The sequence below is a fragment of the Sorex fumeus genome, unplaced genomic scaffold (genome assembly GCF_029834395.1).
Source record: "Sorex fumeus unplaced genomic scaffold, SorFum_2.1 ptg000010l, whole genome shotgun sequence".
NCBI classification, from domain to species: domain Eukaryota; kingdom Metazoa; phylum Chordata; class Mammalia; order Eulipotyphla; family Soricidae; genus Sorex; species Sorex fumeus.
Window position 1 is genome coordinate 22,227,861 of NW_026606067.1, and position 15,318 is coordinate 22,243,178.

General features: G+C 41.3%; 1 protein-coding gene across 6 annotated transcripts in view; it reads left to right on the forward strand.

Moving 5' to 3' along the window:
- Positions 1–15,318, forward strand: part of ESRRG (estrogen related receptor gamma) — a 635,624-nt gene that overhangs the window by 554,444 nt on the left and 65,862 nt on the right. For all 6 annotated transcript variants that reach the window (XM_056110835.1, XM_056110832.1, XM_056110831.1 and 3 more), the window contains one exon: positions 11,939–12,049. In XM_056110835.1, coding sequence (XP_055966810.1) covers positions 11,939–12,049 — 111 coding nt within the window. The remainder of the gene's footprint in view (positions 1–11,938; positions 12,050–15,318) is intronic.

The following is a 15,318-nucleotide window of genomic DNA, read 5'->3' on the forward strand; positions in this document are numbered from 1 at the left end:
CCTGGTAACGGACCTTCCCTGTAGGGTCTTCAGAGAAGGGGCAGTGGTGGGCAGCACATGGGGGTGGCACTACATGTCATGTCAGAGGATTCCGGAAGCTTTCACTCTGCTCTCCCTGGAGGCGTTGACTATGTATCATTACTCCTACATCCTCATCCAAGGACCCTGCAAGTGTGCTCAGCTCATCTCTGTGAAACTGGGGCCTTATCATGCCTTGTCCTCCCAGGAGTTCCCTATCAGAGGCTGTCCCTGAACCCCTTTGTGGGGATCATCACACAAATCTGCCCCTGCTTCTCTTCCTGCAACATCATCTAGTGAGTGCTCCACCACTGTTTATGGTTAGGTGAGGGCTCCTCCCAGGAGCCCCAGGTGCACTACAGGCCACTGCCAGGTATCTCTTGCTTAAAGGGAAGGAAACCAGATTTCCTGAGTCAACAATGCGGTCCACACACTTGGGGAAGACTGAGGCACAAAGTTCCCGCCATTTCACATCACTCTTTCAGGCGTCTTGCACTTGAAGTCTGCTCCCAATTTCAGTGGCAATCCATGCCTGACAAATTCATGCATTTCTATATTTCATATTTGTTAAATGACATCTCTTTTCAAAAATGCATTTGGCATATATGTATATATTATGATATATTGTTATATATGCAAAATTATTTCCTTTACTCTTGAAATTTACTTGAATAGATACTTACTTTGTATCTTGATTGTGTCTTTGATCTTCCTTCCCTATACCAAGGGCATTGCTTTTTAGTGAACGTTTGTTGAAAGCAACCTTAAAAAAAGCTTGTAATAACAGAAAGTAGGCATGGTACATGCATGTGATTCTCTTAAAGAGGGCGCCTTTTATTGCCCTATGAAATGCCTCTGATTTTGTGCTGTTAAAAATGTGAAAAATACTCTAACTTTGGACTTATATAGTATTATAAAAATCTACATTTAGGCATAAAATGTAGAGTAAAATGAACTGGCCTCAGAGGGACTGACACACAGCTGTTTTCCTGGTGGGTGGTTGTTGTTGTGGTTGTGGTTATTGTTGTTGTTTTTCCTCATAGCAGATTCCCCCTCCCCACTTGCCCTATTCTTGCTTTTTCAATTTTGTAAATTCTGACAACGTTGGAGATTTCTAATTCCCTTGTGACCTTGGAGGCCCAGGCAGTCACTGGAAGAAGAAATGGTGTGAAGCATTCTACTTGGTAGGTAGTACCAACTATGAGAATTTTGCATTAAGAAAAAGAGATAAGGGTGGCCTCCACATGAATAGAAAATCCAGTGGCCTTAATTAGCTTCCGATCCTGTCAAACAGGGAACACTATGGATATCTTTTTTTCTGAGAGAGGTTTTATTTCTAAACTTCTCAAAAGGACTTTGGAGGGGAAGTTCAAGAAGAAATTGTATTTCTTAGTATTGCCAAGCCATAAAGATCCAGGCAATGACCCCCTTTGGTAGGAATATTTGGATAAGGACAACCCTGAACTTCCTGGGCTCATCATAAATATTGTTGGTTGGCTTCTGCTAAAATCATTTGAAACCTTTAAATGTAGTAGGTTACTAGGATAATTTCTCACATTCTAGTTGGCATGTGCTTATAGATGAACCCAAGGGGAAGCATTCTTCTTTTCAACAGAACTAGATGATTTTCCACATTTTTCTAAAGAAGCCACAGAGCTAAATGATGCTGAGTGACATCAGTAAGAAGCATCTTGATGGAGGGATCACAGATCTATACAAACAGTTCAGGCTCCACAGACTCATGATTTCCTTGGGCCTTTGAGGAATCTTCCCTCTTCATAATGCTATGCACCAAGTGATGCAGTATTTGAGGCAGGGTAGACTATCAAATTTTGCAAGATGGGTTTTCTGTACGTGCTGATGGGACAAAGGGCAGAAGATTTTGAAAAACAGCAGTATAATACCAAATTCTTGTTTTCCTTGGCTTGTTAAAGTTTACAAAATATTTTAATAGTGTATTTGTATAAATCCCTTTGTACTAATATGTCATCCTACTATAATAGTGTATCTTGCCTCACAAAAAAAACAGGAAGAAAAACGTAATTTCTCCATTATATGCTTAGAAAAACAGATAGGCAAAGAAATGATTCAGAGTTCACAGGAAAACTAATGAAGAGCCAGAGGAAAAAAATATCCTCAAGTATATTCACTTGAAAATTATCTATATATAATAAATGATGTATTATATAAACATAATTTGAAGAATATGTGTATATATTTTCTCGTGTAGTATTTAGGAACAAAGTGTTCTGTTTCTCATTTGAAATAAGTAGAAGGTAGAACTTTCAGCCTTTCACAAAATTATTGCAGATATAACCCAAGTATATGAATTTACATATTGATATACAGATTGACATTGATATATGCAAGGCTAAACATTTCTGGTTAGAGAAGCTAAAATATTTTCTACAAGTAAGTGGTGATTTTTATTTTTCTTCTCTTTTTTCTTCTTTGATCTGTTTTATTTTCTTTGGGTATCTGTTGGGCAGGACTGGAGGTGGTGATGGGGTCCATACCCAGCAGTTCTCAGGACTTACTCCTGTCCCTATTCCTGTGGTGGTGCTCTGGGGACTATTTGCAGTTCCAGGGATCCAACCTGGGTTTTCACCATACAAGGCAAGAAACTTACCTCCTGTAGGTTATGTGTGGCCCCTATTTGTGTGTATTTATATAATTGTGTATTTATATAATAACTGGCCATATGATTTCCATATACTCCTACTTTTTGAAAAACTGTGCCTTAAATCCCTTTTTTTTTCATTTTTTTCATTTCATCATCCTGTTAATCGTCGATTGCCTCGAGCAGGCCCCAGCAACGTCTCTTTCATCCTAGCCCTGAGATTATACCCACGGCTCTTTAGGAGAATGAGACCCATCATTGTTACTGGTATTTGGCATATTTGGTAGGCCACGGGGAGTTTGCCAGACTCTGCCCTGTGGGCAGGCTGCACTCGGTAGCCTGCCAGGTTGTTGAAAGCAGGAATGAGATAATAAGATGTAAAATCCCTTTTAGGCAAAAACAATTGAGATAGAATCTTCATTCATTGTATTTTATTTATGGTATTTTTAATTTAAAATTAAGCATTACTTCATCATTAAATATTTCTGTCCTCAGCAGTGTTTATCTATATGATATTAGTGTTCTAGCAGGAAGAAGCATAGTGTCCTAATTATGCAGCGTTTGTTTTCCATTACTTTTTTAAATCTAGAAGAGGTGCTTGTCATAATCTCACATTTGATTTCCTCTCATCTGGCCCTCATGTGAGACTTGGTGTTTCAATTCTATGGATGCCTTTAATCTTTTAAAATATGTTTTTCAGGGAAAATATTAACAATGGATATTTCCAAATAAATAAGGACATTTCAGTGATATATGTATGATATTGTTACATCAGACCATTTAAAATACCATTAAAATTTAAATGTCTCTATTATTGTGATGCACATGAAAAGCCTGCCTATTTTCCAAGATATACAAATAAAGAGACATTTGTCACATGTTTGAAGTTCTATTTAGTCCAATTGAGTGATATTTTACTTGTGTTCCAGGATGCCTGTATCTATGTTAAAAAATAAGGAAAACAACTATTTTTACTGAATGGTGTTTTCTCACCAGCAGGAGTGAATAAGTGGGTGAATAATTCTAGTATTTTCTAGAAGAAATGTCTTATTATGATCTGAGTTTAAACATTTCATGGGTATGAAGCAAACTCATATAAAAAATGATGTTGACTCCCATTCGTCAGCATACTAGAAGAGGTGTAGAAAACAGATTTTGGGGTGAGATTTAAAATAGTAGAGGTTTGCAATATTGATACTGAAAGGTTATCAAGAGTATTCCTTTACCTACTTTTAACACTCAGATATTATCCACCACATCATTTCCAGCTATTATTACCATACTCATCTCCTCTATCTTACCTACCCTCAGCTCCACACGCAGTGTGGTTAATTCCAACCATTGACCAGCCCACTTAGCCCTTGTTTTCTCTGGCCATTGGGAAGAGAGAGGGGGTGCAGAAGGAGAGAGGGGGTGAGAGGGAGAGATAGAGAAAGAGAGAGAGGGAAAGCTCCTGCCAGATAGGAGTTAGGGAGTGGGGGTGTGATGGCAGGGAACCTGGGGACACTGGTGCTGGGAAATGTACACTCGTGGAGGGATGGGTGTAGATTGGAATACTGTATGAGTGAAATCTAATCATAAACAGCTTTGTAAGGGTCTATCTCACAGTAATTCAATAAAAAAGTTAAAAAATAGTAGAGGTAAATTGGATATGCAATTAGACTTAAAAGGTGAATAAAATAATCGTTCTTCCCTGTCCTAATTTTTTAAAAGCACTGCAATAGTACTTATTGAATTTGAAATACAATTTGATATAGTTGATATTTGCCTATTGTGAACCGCCTAAAATGATAATGTAAATTTCACACATGTGGTAATGTAAATTTTACAAATTATTGTGATCTTTGGAAATATGTTGAATCTGAAATGCTTTACTATTGTTATCCAAACTTGGCAGAAATTATCTCTGATTATTGACTGTCAGCTTTTACTATAGAATTATATAGTCTTTTTTTAAAAAAGAATAAACCTTTTCTTCTAAGGCAATTTATTATCATTTGAATGCAATTAAAAGTCATGTAAGCAGGGAACTGGAGACATAGTACAAGAGGTAAGGTGTGTGCCTACCTTGAATGTGCCTGACCCAAATTTGTTCCCCAGCATAGCATATGTCCCCCCAAGTACTGTTCAGAGTGATTCCTGATCACAAAACCAGGAGCATGCCTTAAGGACTGCCAGAGTGGCTCTAGCCTTCCCCCACCAAATTGTAGAGCAGTGCTTTGTTCAACTGATCTTTATTTCACGAAATAAGCTATAAGACCCAGATTTATGTAATGTGTTCTTAAACATTTAGGAGTTGAACAGATACAGAGGTGGATGGATGCATTTTAAATCTACATATACACAGAAAAGGAGATGTTGGGGAGATGAGAGAAGGGAAATGAGGGAACGAGTAAAATGAGCATGAGAATGAGGGCTTTACTTTTCATTGGTGGTGGGAGACACAGAAAGGCATTATAGATATTCCTGTAAGCCAGTTTTCAAAATGTAAAAGAAATGCATCACTGTATCACTGTCTTCCTGTTGTTCATCGATTGTCCCAAGCAGGCCCCAGTAACGTCTCCTTTGTCCTAGCCCTGAGATTTTTAAAAAGTGCCACATTCGAGGCTTCTTAGGGTCAGGAGAATGAGACCCATCATTGTTACTGGTTTTTAGCATATTGAATACGCCACGGGGAGTTTGCCAGACTCTGCCATGTGGGCAGGATACTTTTGGTAGCCTGCTGGATTCTCCAGAGTAAGAACTACATGATAAGATGTCCGAGAGCTGGGTTTTATAGTCTCTGGGTCTTGGCCTTTGATGGGATTACATGGCGCCGGGGAGCAGTTGGTGGGCATAATGCCTACATACTGGAAGATGGGGGATCTGGGTGGAGGAGGCCCCAGTTTCCAATCTGAACAGGCTTGGAGATCTACGCCCCGGGTCCAGCACACCTGGGTTCCTCGGCCGGTTCCTTCATGCATGAGGCTCGTCCGAACATGTGTGGAGAGTGGTCTTAAGCATGGCTGTGGCTGGAACCAGAGGTCTTCAGCTGCTGGGACTCTGCTCGGGTTGGGGAGGAAAACTCAACCCACCCTCCTCCAAGGGGCCCCGGTGAGGACAGCCAGCACTAAGCCTGCTCGGATTGGGACTGGGGCCTCTTCCACCCAGATCCCCCATCTTCCAGTATGTAGGTTTTACACCTACCTACTGCCCCCGGCACCATGTAATCCCATCAACAGCCAAGACCCAGAGACTATAGAACCCCGCTCCCGGAAGAGAACAGCACAGAGTCTCCTGCCTTCACGCCTGGCTGTTCTCACCAGGGCTCCTTCGAAAAGAAATGCAGGATAATAAATCTATTCAACAATGCTTATAATCAGTCTCTATAAGTACAAGAAATGTCCAAATGCCTGGTGAAAATACTGTTGATCAAGGGTGCCTTTTCTTCTCAATGTATATTAAGTAGTCTCGCCATTGCTTGTGCTCCATGAACTTGGTCCTGTTGGTCCAGTTGATGACTTGAGTGTGAGATGACTGTCAGAATGGTTTGCAGTCAAGACCAGCATCAGAGATTTTGGCCACACAGTGGATTTTGTGATAGGCAAAACCCTTGTTGAAACTCATCAATTCTGACTTCTGGGTTAGAAAATACTGAGTATATTGTTCAATATTTGAGGCTGTGACCATATATTGACAACATTGAATGCCTTTCCAGATTAATACCACAAACAAATCCCATAGACCTAAGACATATGTCTCCCTGTTTCTAACATTTTTAGACATATTGAAAAATATTACTTCCTTTTCAACCTTTGTTTTTTCATTGTCTTTCCCTCATTATCTTGGTTTCTCCCTGTTTTCTGATCTCTCCTCCTAGCCTATCTGATTATGCTTCTCATTGGCTTGGAGTTAGAGAACAGACTTGTTAGGATACTACTAATGGGTTACAGGTTTTTAATTTTCTAGTGGGATTTGAATTTAACAAAACTCTTACTAATGAAACCAGTTTGAATATATCTTTGATGACCGGATGGATAGGGAACACCTTGTATAAAATGGAAAAATAATCTCAGAAGAAGCTTTGAATAATAATAAATAAAAAATATATAAAGCACGATAAACAGGGGAACAAAAAGGAAAGTATCGAATGTTAGTTCTTATACAGATGCAAAACCGTGGAATACTAGACTACATATGAATAATACTGAAACTCTGCTATGGATACCACATGCTTTAGAAGGAAGGAGTTTTCTGGCATTCACACACTAGTTTCAAGGAGCATGTAAACTCTGTACCTAACTTTGAGAGTTAATATTTGTTTATCTTATCTAATTGTTTTAGAAAGTTTCACTTGATTTCATTGAAGCTGTGTGGTGATTTTTCAGTATTGACTTTGCAATTTTATCTAAAACTAACTATATGTAGGTGTATTCACCTAAGATGCAGTAGCTGCCTAAAATTGTACTGGTAAGGTAATGTAAAAAATAGTCTTGTTCTTTATCCTGTGGATCATGGATAATCTTTAACATTTGAATATAAGTGTTTTGTTTCCTGAGTCATGTAAGGGTACATTGACCTTTCCCAGACTGATACATAGCACTCAGAAAACCCATCACATGCATTCCCCATGATACTAATAAATATTAATACTCAACAGGACTGGATTGAATTGCTTTGCACAGTTTATAAGTTGTGCCTCCCTCTTAAAGTTTGGTAGTCTTATTTGTGTGCTCAGGTTTTTGAGAAATGCTTCAGTAAAATAATAACACTGAAAGTACTCTTCAGCCAAATCTATCTTCTGAGTTATTTCACAATTGCTAAAAGTTGTACATGGAATTATGTGGTCAAATGGAGCATGGCTATTAGTAGATACTGGCATACTCTTATCAATTAAGGCCCAACTTCATACCACAGAAAGATTTTCTCTGTTTATGAGGACTCTCTAGGAATACTTCCTCTATTTGATAGAGATTAATTTAACCTTTCCTAGATGTTCTAATCATAGACCAGAAACCAGCTTTTTTCTTTTTTTTATTCTTTTTTTTTTTTTTGCATCTTTGGATAGGAACTGAATGTTGAAAGTAGGTAAAGGGATATACCTGATAACCTTTCAGTATCTGGAAACCAGCTTATTAACATGTTCTTCTCCACCATTCCCTCATGTAAATGAAAGATTAAAAAAATGAAATCCCCTTTGCCTTATTTTCTAAGTCTTTCAATTCTGCTGCTGCAGATACTCCCTGAATCTTGACCCAACCCGTCTCTCTTGGGAAAAAGTTTTTATAAATGCCAGCTGTCTTTCCCTGCTTTCTACTTTCACTCAGCTCTGTCCAAATAATGTCCCATCTGCCTGCATTTGTTCTAGAAGCTCATCTTTCTGTCCTGTTCTCAGCCCAAACCTACAGTTTTTACAGTTTTCCTTCATCTGAAAACCTAGTAGATGTGGCAGTGTAGTTGACATTTTCCTGAACTATGTTGATGAGACAAGATAGAACCGTACTTACCTCCCATCTTTCTCTCCAGCCACTCTAACATAGATATCTTATGTTCATTTCACTTCATTTCACAGGTCCCTGATGAGCCATCTGGTTGGCCGAGAGGATTTGGTTAGCTCCCTATCCGTCCTATCTGTGGAATTTTAGAGGATGATGATTAAAAAAATAATAGTTTCTGTTGTTTTTGAGGTAGTGTCCTTCACTACCTCCACTACCCAACCGCCACCACACTCCAGGACGCTTTCTGGACCCGCACGGCCAATTTGCGGCCGCGCGACATATCATAAGACACTAAATACCCATCTTCCAGAATTGTCGTACCATATTTGATAGGGTTCAAATATAGTAACACCTACGAGGGCAATTAGAGGTCGCCCCAAAAGCCTCTATCCCTCTCGGAAAGACTGGCAAGCTACCGAGAGTATTCCGCCCGCACGGAAGAGCCTGGCAAGCTATCCATTGTGTATTAGATATGCCAAAAACAGTAACTACAACTGGTCTCATTCACCTGACCCTGAAGGCTGCACCGATATGGCAGCACTGAGAAGGATGAGAAAGGAGAGGCCGATAAAATCTCAAGGTCAAACTAGGCTGCCACAACGAAGGAAGACAAAAATGATCGTCTGTACTTTCAATGCACGTACGCTAGCATCAGATGCATCCATCGAGGACCTGATGGTACAAGCGCGAATGATCAAGTACGACATCATTGGTCTGACCGAGACAAGAAGGCACGAATCTCACCATGCCGTTTTCGACACTGGAGAAGAATTGTTCCTCGGAACATGCGATAAAAGAGGTGTCAGTGTCCTTGTCAACTCAAACTTGGCCATGAGCATTGATTCATTCGAATGCCTAACAACCCGAATCGGACGTTTACATTTGAATAGATGTGGCTCACTGCCAGCAGTTTCTGTCTTCGTTGTCTACGCACCAACATCTCATTATGATGAAAGAGAAATCGAGAAGTTCTACGTGGAGCTGGAGAAGTTCTATAAAGAATACCACACCTTCTACAAGATCATTGTGGGTGATTTTAATGCCAAGATAGGACCGAGAAGATCAGCTGAAGAACTTCACATCAGGAACCATGGCCTAGAATGGAACGAACGGGGTGAGAGACTGTCTGAGTTCATCATGTCGACCAAGACCATCCATGGTACTCACAGTTCCAGAAGGAAGAATCTAAACGTTGGACATGGGAGTCTCCCGGTGGATGATTCCACAACGAAATAGACCACATCATATTCAATTGACGGTTTTGCCTGACTGATGTCGCTGTTGTCCCAAAATTTCTAACGGGATCAGACCACCATCTCCTTCGTGCAAAATTCGACTTCACAGAGCGGGGAGAAAGAGCTGCAAAATTTAAAAAGAGAACTCCCAGAACGACCACCAACTGGGAGCTCTTTGGCATTATTACGGCAACATGGGAAGATGCCATTGTTGACAACATTGACGAGGAATACGATTGACTGGTTCAGCACCTCCATGAATGTGCGAGGAACGCCAAGAGAGAGATAGCCACAAAAAAAAACTCCTGTCTTCGAAAACTCTTGAGCTTATTCGCCAGCTTGGTTTGGCGCATGCCTCAGGCAACCGCAAGCTAATGTCCAAGCTCGCAAAGCAGTGCAGAGATGTGATCAAAGAACACCTCAAAGAGAGAAGGGCAGAAGTGCTGGTAGATGCGGAAGAAGCCAGGAAAATTATTCGTAACACCCGCCTGTCCTTCGCCAACTACAAGACCAAGATGACTGCCCTCCGACATACTGATGTATCCATCACATCCTCCAGAACGGCAATGGAGAAGATTATCCATGACTTCTACTCAAATCTCTTCGATCTCCATGTCCACTTGCCGACATACCAAATTCCACAGGATGGATATGTCCTTCCCAACATTCTCCCTTCCGAAATTCGACACGCCATTTCATCAGTAAAAAAACAAATAGCACCCGGCCCAGACAAGGTCAGACCTGAAGACCTGAAGAACCTGCTGTCAGTACTCATCAATACACTGGCTCAGCTCTTCACTCGCTACCTGTCTGAATGCAAGGTTCTGTCCCAAAGGAAATCCAGCAGGACTGTACTACTGTTCAAGAAGGGAGACATCCATGACATTGGCAACTATCGCCCGATCTGCCGATTGTCTGTCATCTACAAGTTGTTCACTCGAGTCATCCTAAATAGGATTGGCAGAACACTAGATGAAGGACAACCATGTGAGCAAGCCGGGTTCCCCAAAGGATTCAGCACCATCGAACAAATCCACACGAAAACCAAGCTCATTGAGGTTTCTTGGGAGTTCAAGATGCCGCTCTGTTTAACGTTCATTGATTTAAAGAAGGCCTTTGATTCTGTTGAGACAGAAGCGGTCATTGAAGCCCTAGCCAATCAGGGCATTCAAGCCCAATACATCAAGATCCTCTGTGAGCTGTATTGCGGATTCATTACCAGGATCTCACCATTCTACAAAGAAGTAATCATTGATGTCAAGAGAGCGGTTCAGCAGGGTGATACCATTTCACTGAAACTCTTCAGTGCCACCCTCGAGAACATCACGTGAGGACTAGAATGGGAAGGAATGGGAGTGAAGATAGATGGTCGGCAACTACACCACCTCCGCTTTGCTGATGACATTGTTTTAATAACACCAAACATCAGCCAAGCGGCACAAATGCTGGCCGACTTTGACCGTGAGAGTGGAAAGGTAGGACTACAGCTGAATGTTACGAAGACAATGTTTATGAGAAACAGCCTCTTTCCTGATGCCCCATTTGGTCTCAACGGAACGACCATCTCCGAATGCAACAGCTATGTGTACCTAGGTCGAGAAGTCAACATGACAAATGACCTGGCACCCGAGCTGTGCAGGAGGAAGAGAGCAGCTTGGAACGCCTTCAAGAATGTCGAAGAAATAGCTAAGAGGACGAAGAACCTCTGGCTCCGGGCACATCTCTTTGATTCCACTGTTCTTCCTGCATTAACATATGCCTCAGAGACCTGGGCCCTACGCAAACAGGATGAGAACCCTATTCAGGTCTCCCAAAGAAGAATTGAAAGAGCTATGCTTGGAATATCATGTTTCACTCAAATGAGAGAAAGAATCTGGAGTTCCGACATCCGTTGACGATCAAGAATCAGGGACGCTGTCTCGTTTGCCAAGGTGTCAAAAATCAGATGGGCTGGTTACATAATGAGATTTAAAGAGGACTGCTGGACTAGAGCTGTTAACGACTGGATTCCAAAAGACCGCGTGGCCTCTCACCTACCAGATGGTCAGACTTCTTCATCAAGATCATGAACGATCGGTTTGAGGCTCTTCATGTTCCCAGAGCGAACAGATGCCATTGGGCTACACTAGCACGCGACAGGGACAAATGGAGACGTTACTGGCGCCCGCTCGAGCAAATCTACAACTAACGGGAAGTTAAGTGATTAAGTGATTAAGTTGTTTTTGAGAACAAAATCCAGCCCCAAATAATAGTTTTGTATAGTAATTCTGATGGAAATGTGCCTTTTCTTAGTCACATGCCTCTGGTTTCTATGACATTCCCACCATGTCTTTGGGATTTTCTAGCTTTTCTAAGATTTGGTTTCTAGTCATGCATCACCGAGTTTGAGTCAACAGTAGTGCATGCTGGGATTAAAACCTACATGATTTATAGGTTTCTGTCCCCTATTCCTATGTCAAATACATCCCTGGACAATTCTGCCTTCTCTTCCCCTTCTCTATCGTTGTTCCCTTTGGTGACCCTCCCTTGCATCACAGGTTTCCAAGATAACCAGACCCACAGTAAGCAATGCTTTTCTTTGTCTACAGGTGTTCGTCTTGACAGAGTACGTGGAGGCCGGCAGAAGTACAAACGCAGAATAGATGCAGAGAACAGCCCCTACCTGAACCCTCAGCTTGTTCAGCCAGCCAAAAAGCCATGTAAGTACAGCAGTGGTTCTGCAGGGAAGTCTCCTGTGAACTTTGACCCTCCTACTGCCAGCCCCTCCCTGCTGCCTCCAAAGAGACATCTCTGCTGGGGATCTGTGATTCTGTTACCAAAAATTGGCCTTCGAGGAGTATCAGCAATTCAGCAAATTATCAAGCTCTCCTCACCAGAAAGCTCCACCACTACTCCCTTCCACCTTCTTGTTCCTTGTCATTGTGTTAAAGCATAAGCAAGGCATAATTTGTGCAGCACGCATTTTGCATTTCCTGGTTTCAGAGGTACATAAAACAGATCGCATGGTGATCATTAGTTTATTGGAGCTGTTCAGTTCAGATTTCATGAGAAAGTGAGTCAGTCTAAATGAGTCCGACTGCTCAGCTCCCTGTAAAAATGCATTAGGAGCCTCATTAATTTGGAACTGTAGAAGGTTAACACACTTCTTAGCAAGAGATTAACACCAGAATGGGCCCTTAGAATAGTAAGCAAAGGGTGGTGGTGTGGTTCCTTGTCTTCGGCCCTTAGGGGCATTATGAATTGTTTCTGACAAGGACTGGGAGTTTTATAATGTCAGGTTGCAATATGAGAGGGTGGCTGTTTTGTGGCTAGAAATGCAAACCCATTACACCAAAGACCTGGGAGACAGATTGAGGCAATAATAACGTGCCCCTTTCGGAGAAATCACTTGGGAGCTGTCTCCTAGCAGAGGATGTTGACACAGACTGCTTTCGGGTGTTTAGTCTTAGTGTCTCACTGAGAAGAGCTGTCTGGTTCTCAGAGGATGCGGCTGCACTCTCCCGGAGCAGCGAATGCTGTTCTAGCGTTCTTGGAAAGACGCGACTCCTTTCCCATCTGCTTTCGAGGGAAGAGAAAAGGAGTCCAGGTCTAGTCAGATTATCCAAGAGGGGTCGCTGCTGAGCACCACATGCCTGAGTGTATGGGCAAGGGCTAAATCAATCAATCAGTCCCCAAACTGTAAACAAGAGGACATACTAGCCGTGCCTAAGGAAAAACAGCCAGTTTTACAGAAAATTAAGGCTTAAGTGAACATATGGCATAGTTTCCTTTTGCCTTTCCAAAAATCATTACGTTGATTATACCTTCAATTGTCCAATCTGGCTGTGTCTCAGCCTGCAGGAGCTGTTTGGCATCCTGTGAATGCCATCAAGGCCTGCAGGAAGCAGATTTTACACATTATAGTAATAAAAAAAATAAGACATCGACTTTCTGATAATATAAAAAAGCACTGTAAACGCATACTGAATTTCACTTGGGGTTTTTTGCTACAGGATTTGGTACGAAACAATGTGCTCATTGCTCTGGTTGGACACAGTAGATAGATGTAGGCGGGAGGCCTGAGTGACTCACGCCATGGAGAGAACGGTGAGGCCAGAGCTTTTGGAAGTGCACATGCTTTTACATCACTTACCGTTTCCTGTCTCATCCCGAGAAATTGGGACATGGTTTGTCAAATACTTTTCAGAAGACTAGAGCTCGCTCCAGCAAGCTTTATTTGTTGGAGATAAAGAGCACTCCTAATAAATCATTGCTCATTATCTCAAGACTTTTGTGTTAATTTTCCTTAGTCCATCCAATTAGTGTGTTTTGGTAACAAACATTTATAAAACTTAATTTTCAGACCCTGTCAGATAATCATGGAGAGACCTGGGCTGGGCTGGTCTGAGCAAGTGGCTTGCGGAGATTTCTGGACACTGACTGATTGTATACCAGAGAAACTCAGCAATGAAAATTGGGTTCTATTGATGCTAATTTGAGAAACAATAAATAAGATTTGCTTAGGAACACGGCTGCCAGCAATTCCATTTTCTGAATCATGGGAATTTCTAAGCTTCAGCCCCAAATTTCCCTTACCTCCCTTGGTTCACCAGGGGTAAGCATGAGCTGAAAGGACAAGGCCACTGAGGATATGCTTTAGTTCCTTTTTGAACCCTTTGTAATTTTTTTCTCTTCATCCTGAGAACCTGGTTGTGGTTCACAGGATTTGTAGCCTTGTGAGAGCAATGAAAGTTACAACTTTTCCAAGAATAACTAAGAATCCAGGGTGTTGCTTCTGCTGCAGATAGGGGAATTAAATGTCATTCTCTGCAGCACATACAAATTTTTAGAGAGAAAAAATGATTTTACATTTTTTTCTAGAAAATATGACATTTGGGAATATTCCCTTCCAAATCTCTACTATTTGATAATAATTAAAAGGCACAGTCATCAAATTTGTTCACTATTGGCAATTAATACCATTCATATGGCAGGCATTAGTGACAAATTTTTGCTTTTTAATCTGTAAAGAAAACTAGTAATTGTAGTTGGGGTTCCATTTCCTTACTTTTTCTTTAAAAGTGGCTAAGGAAGGCTAGGTTTCAAAGTCTGAGGTGTAGGAAGTCTTTTTTCACTTTGAGCTGTCAAGTTAAAAACTTAAAAAGGCAAAATGTCTGGTTGTCTCAGAGAATACTGGTTTGATTACCAACACCCCTTCCTCATTCTCATTTTCTAGAAAAGTAGCAAGCAGAACCTTGAAATACTGGGCTTGATTGTTTCCGTGCGTACCTCCTCTCCCTCAGAAAAGAGTGTAAAATCAAAATCTGCAGTTAGAAATGCGGGAAAAAATGACCAACAAGAAAAAAGAATCATTCCAGTCCCAGGGTTTTACAGCCCGTCCATAAACTCTCACATGCCCCTGAGCAGCAAAACGCATCAGACATGATGCTTTCCATTTGTCTCTAGTGCTTTGCTTATTTTAAACACATATATCACAAATCTCAGACGGATACCTCAGAACCAGAGCATGAAATAAAAACAACAGAGGAACACAGATGATTAAAGAATTAGGCATGCCAAAGAGAAAATACTATCGCCCTTAAGTAGGAGGATTTTTCTGAAAACTGATATTGGCTTTCTGAGAGATTGACTGGGTATGGGGGAGGGGGAGCCTGGGAAGAAATTCCTCTTCCGTGCATCCCACAGGGTTAGACAGGTCTTACTTCTCCCCTGCAGAGGACCTCTGACCTTTACCCTCCTTTAAGGAATTAAAGCAATTAATGACTTTCTGGCCCATTATAATGATTTGGGGCATTAGTAATTTCCACCCCTCCCCCCAGGATTTACACATTTTATTCTATATTTTCATGCTTTATTGTGGGTTCTTTAAAAAAAAAACCTTGCTGGATCCTATTTAATCTTCTTTCCCAAACCCCATTTAAGAATCCAAGGGCATGCCCAGAAAGCACCTCCTGTAGGTTTTGCTGTA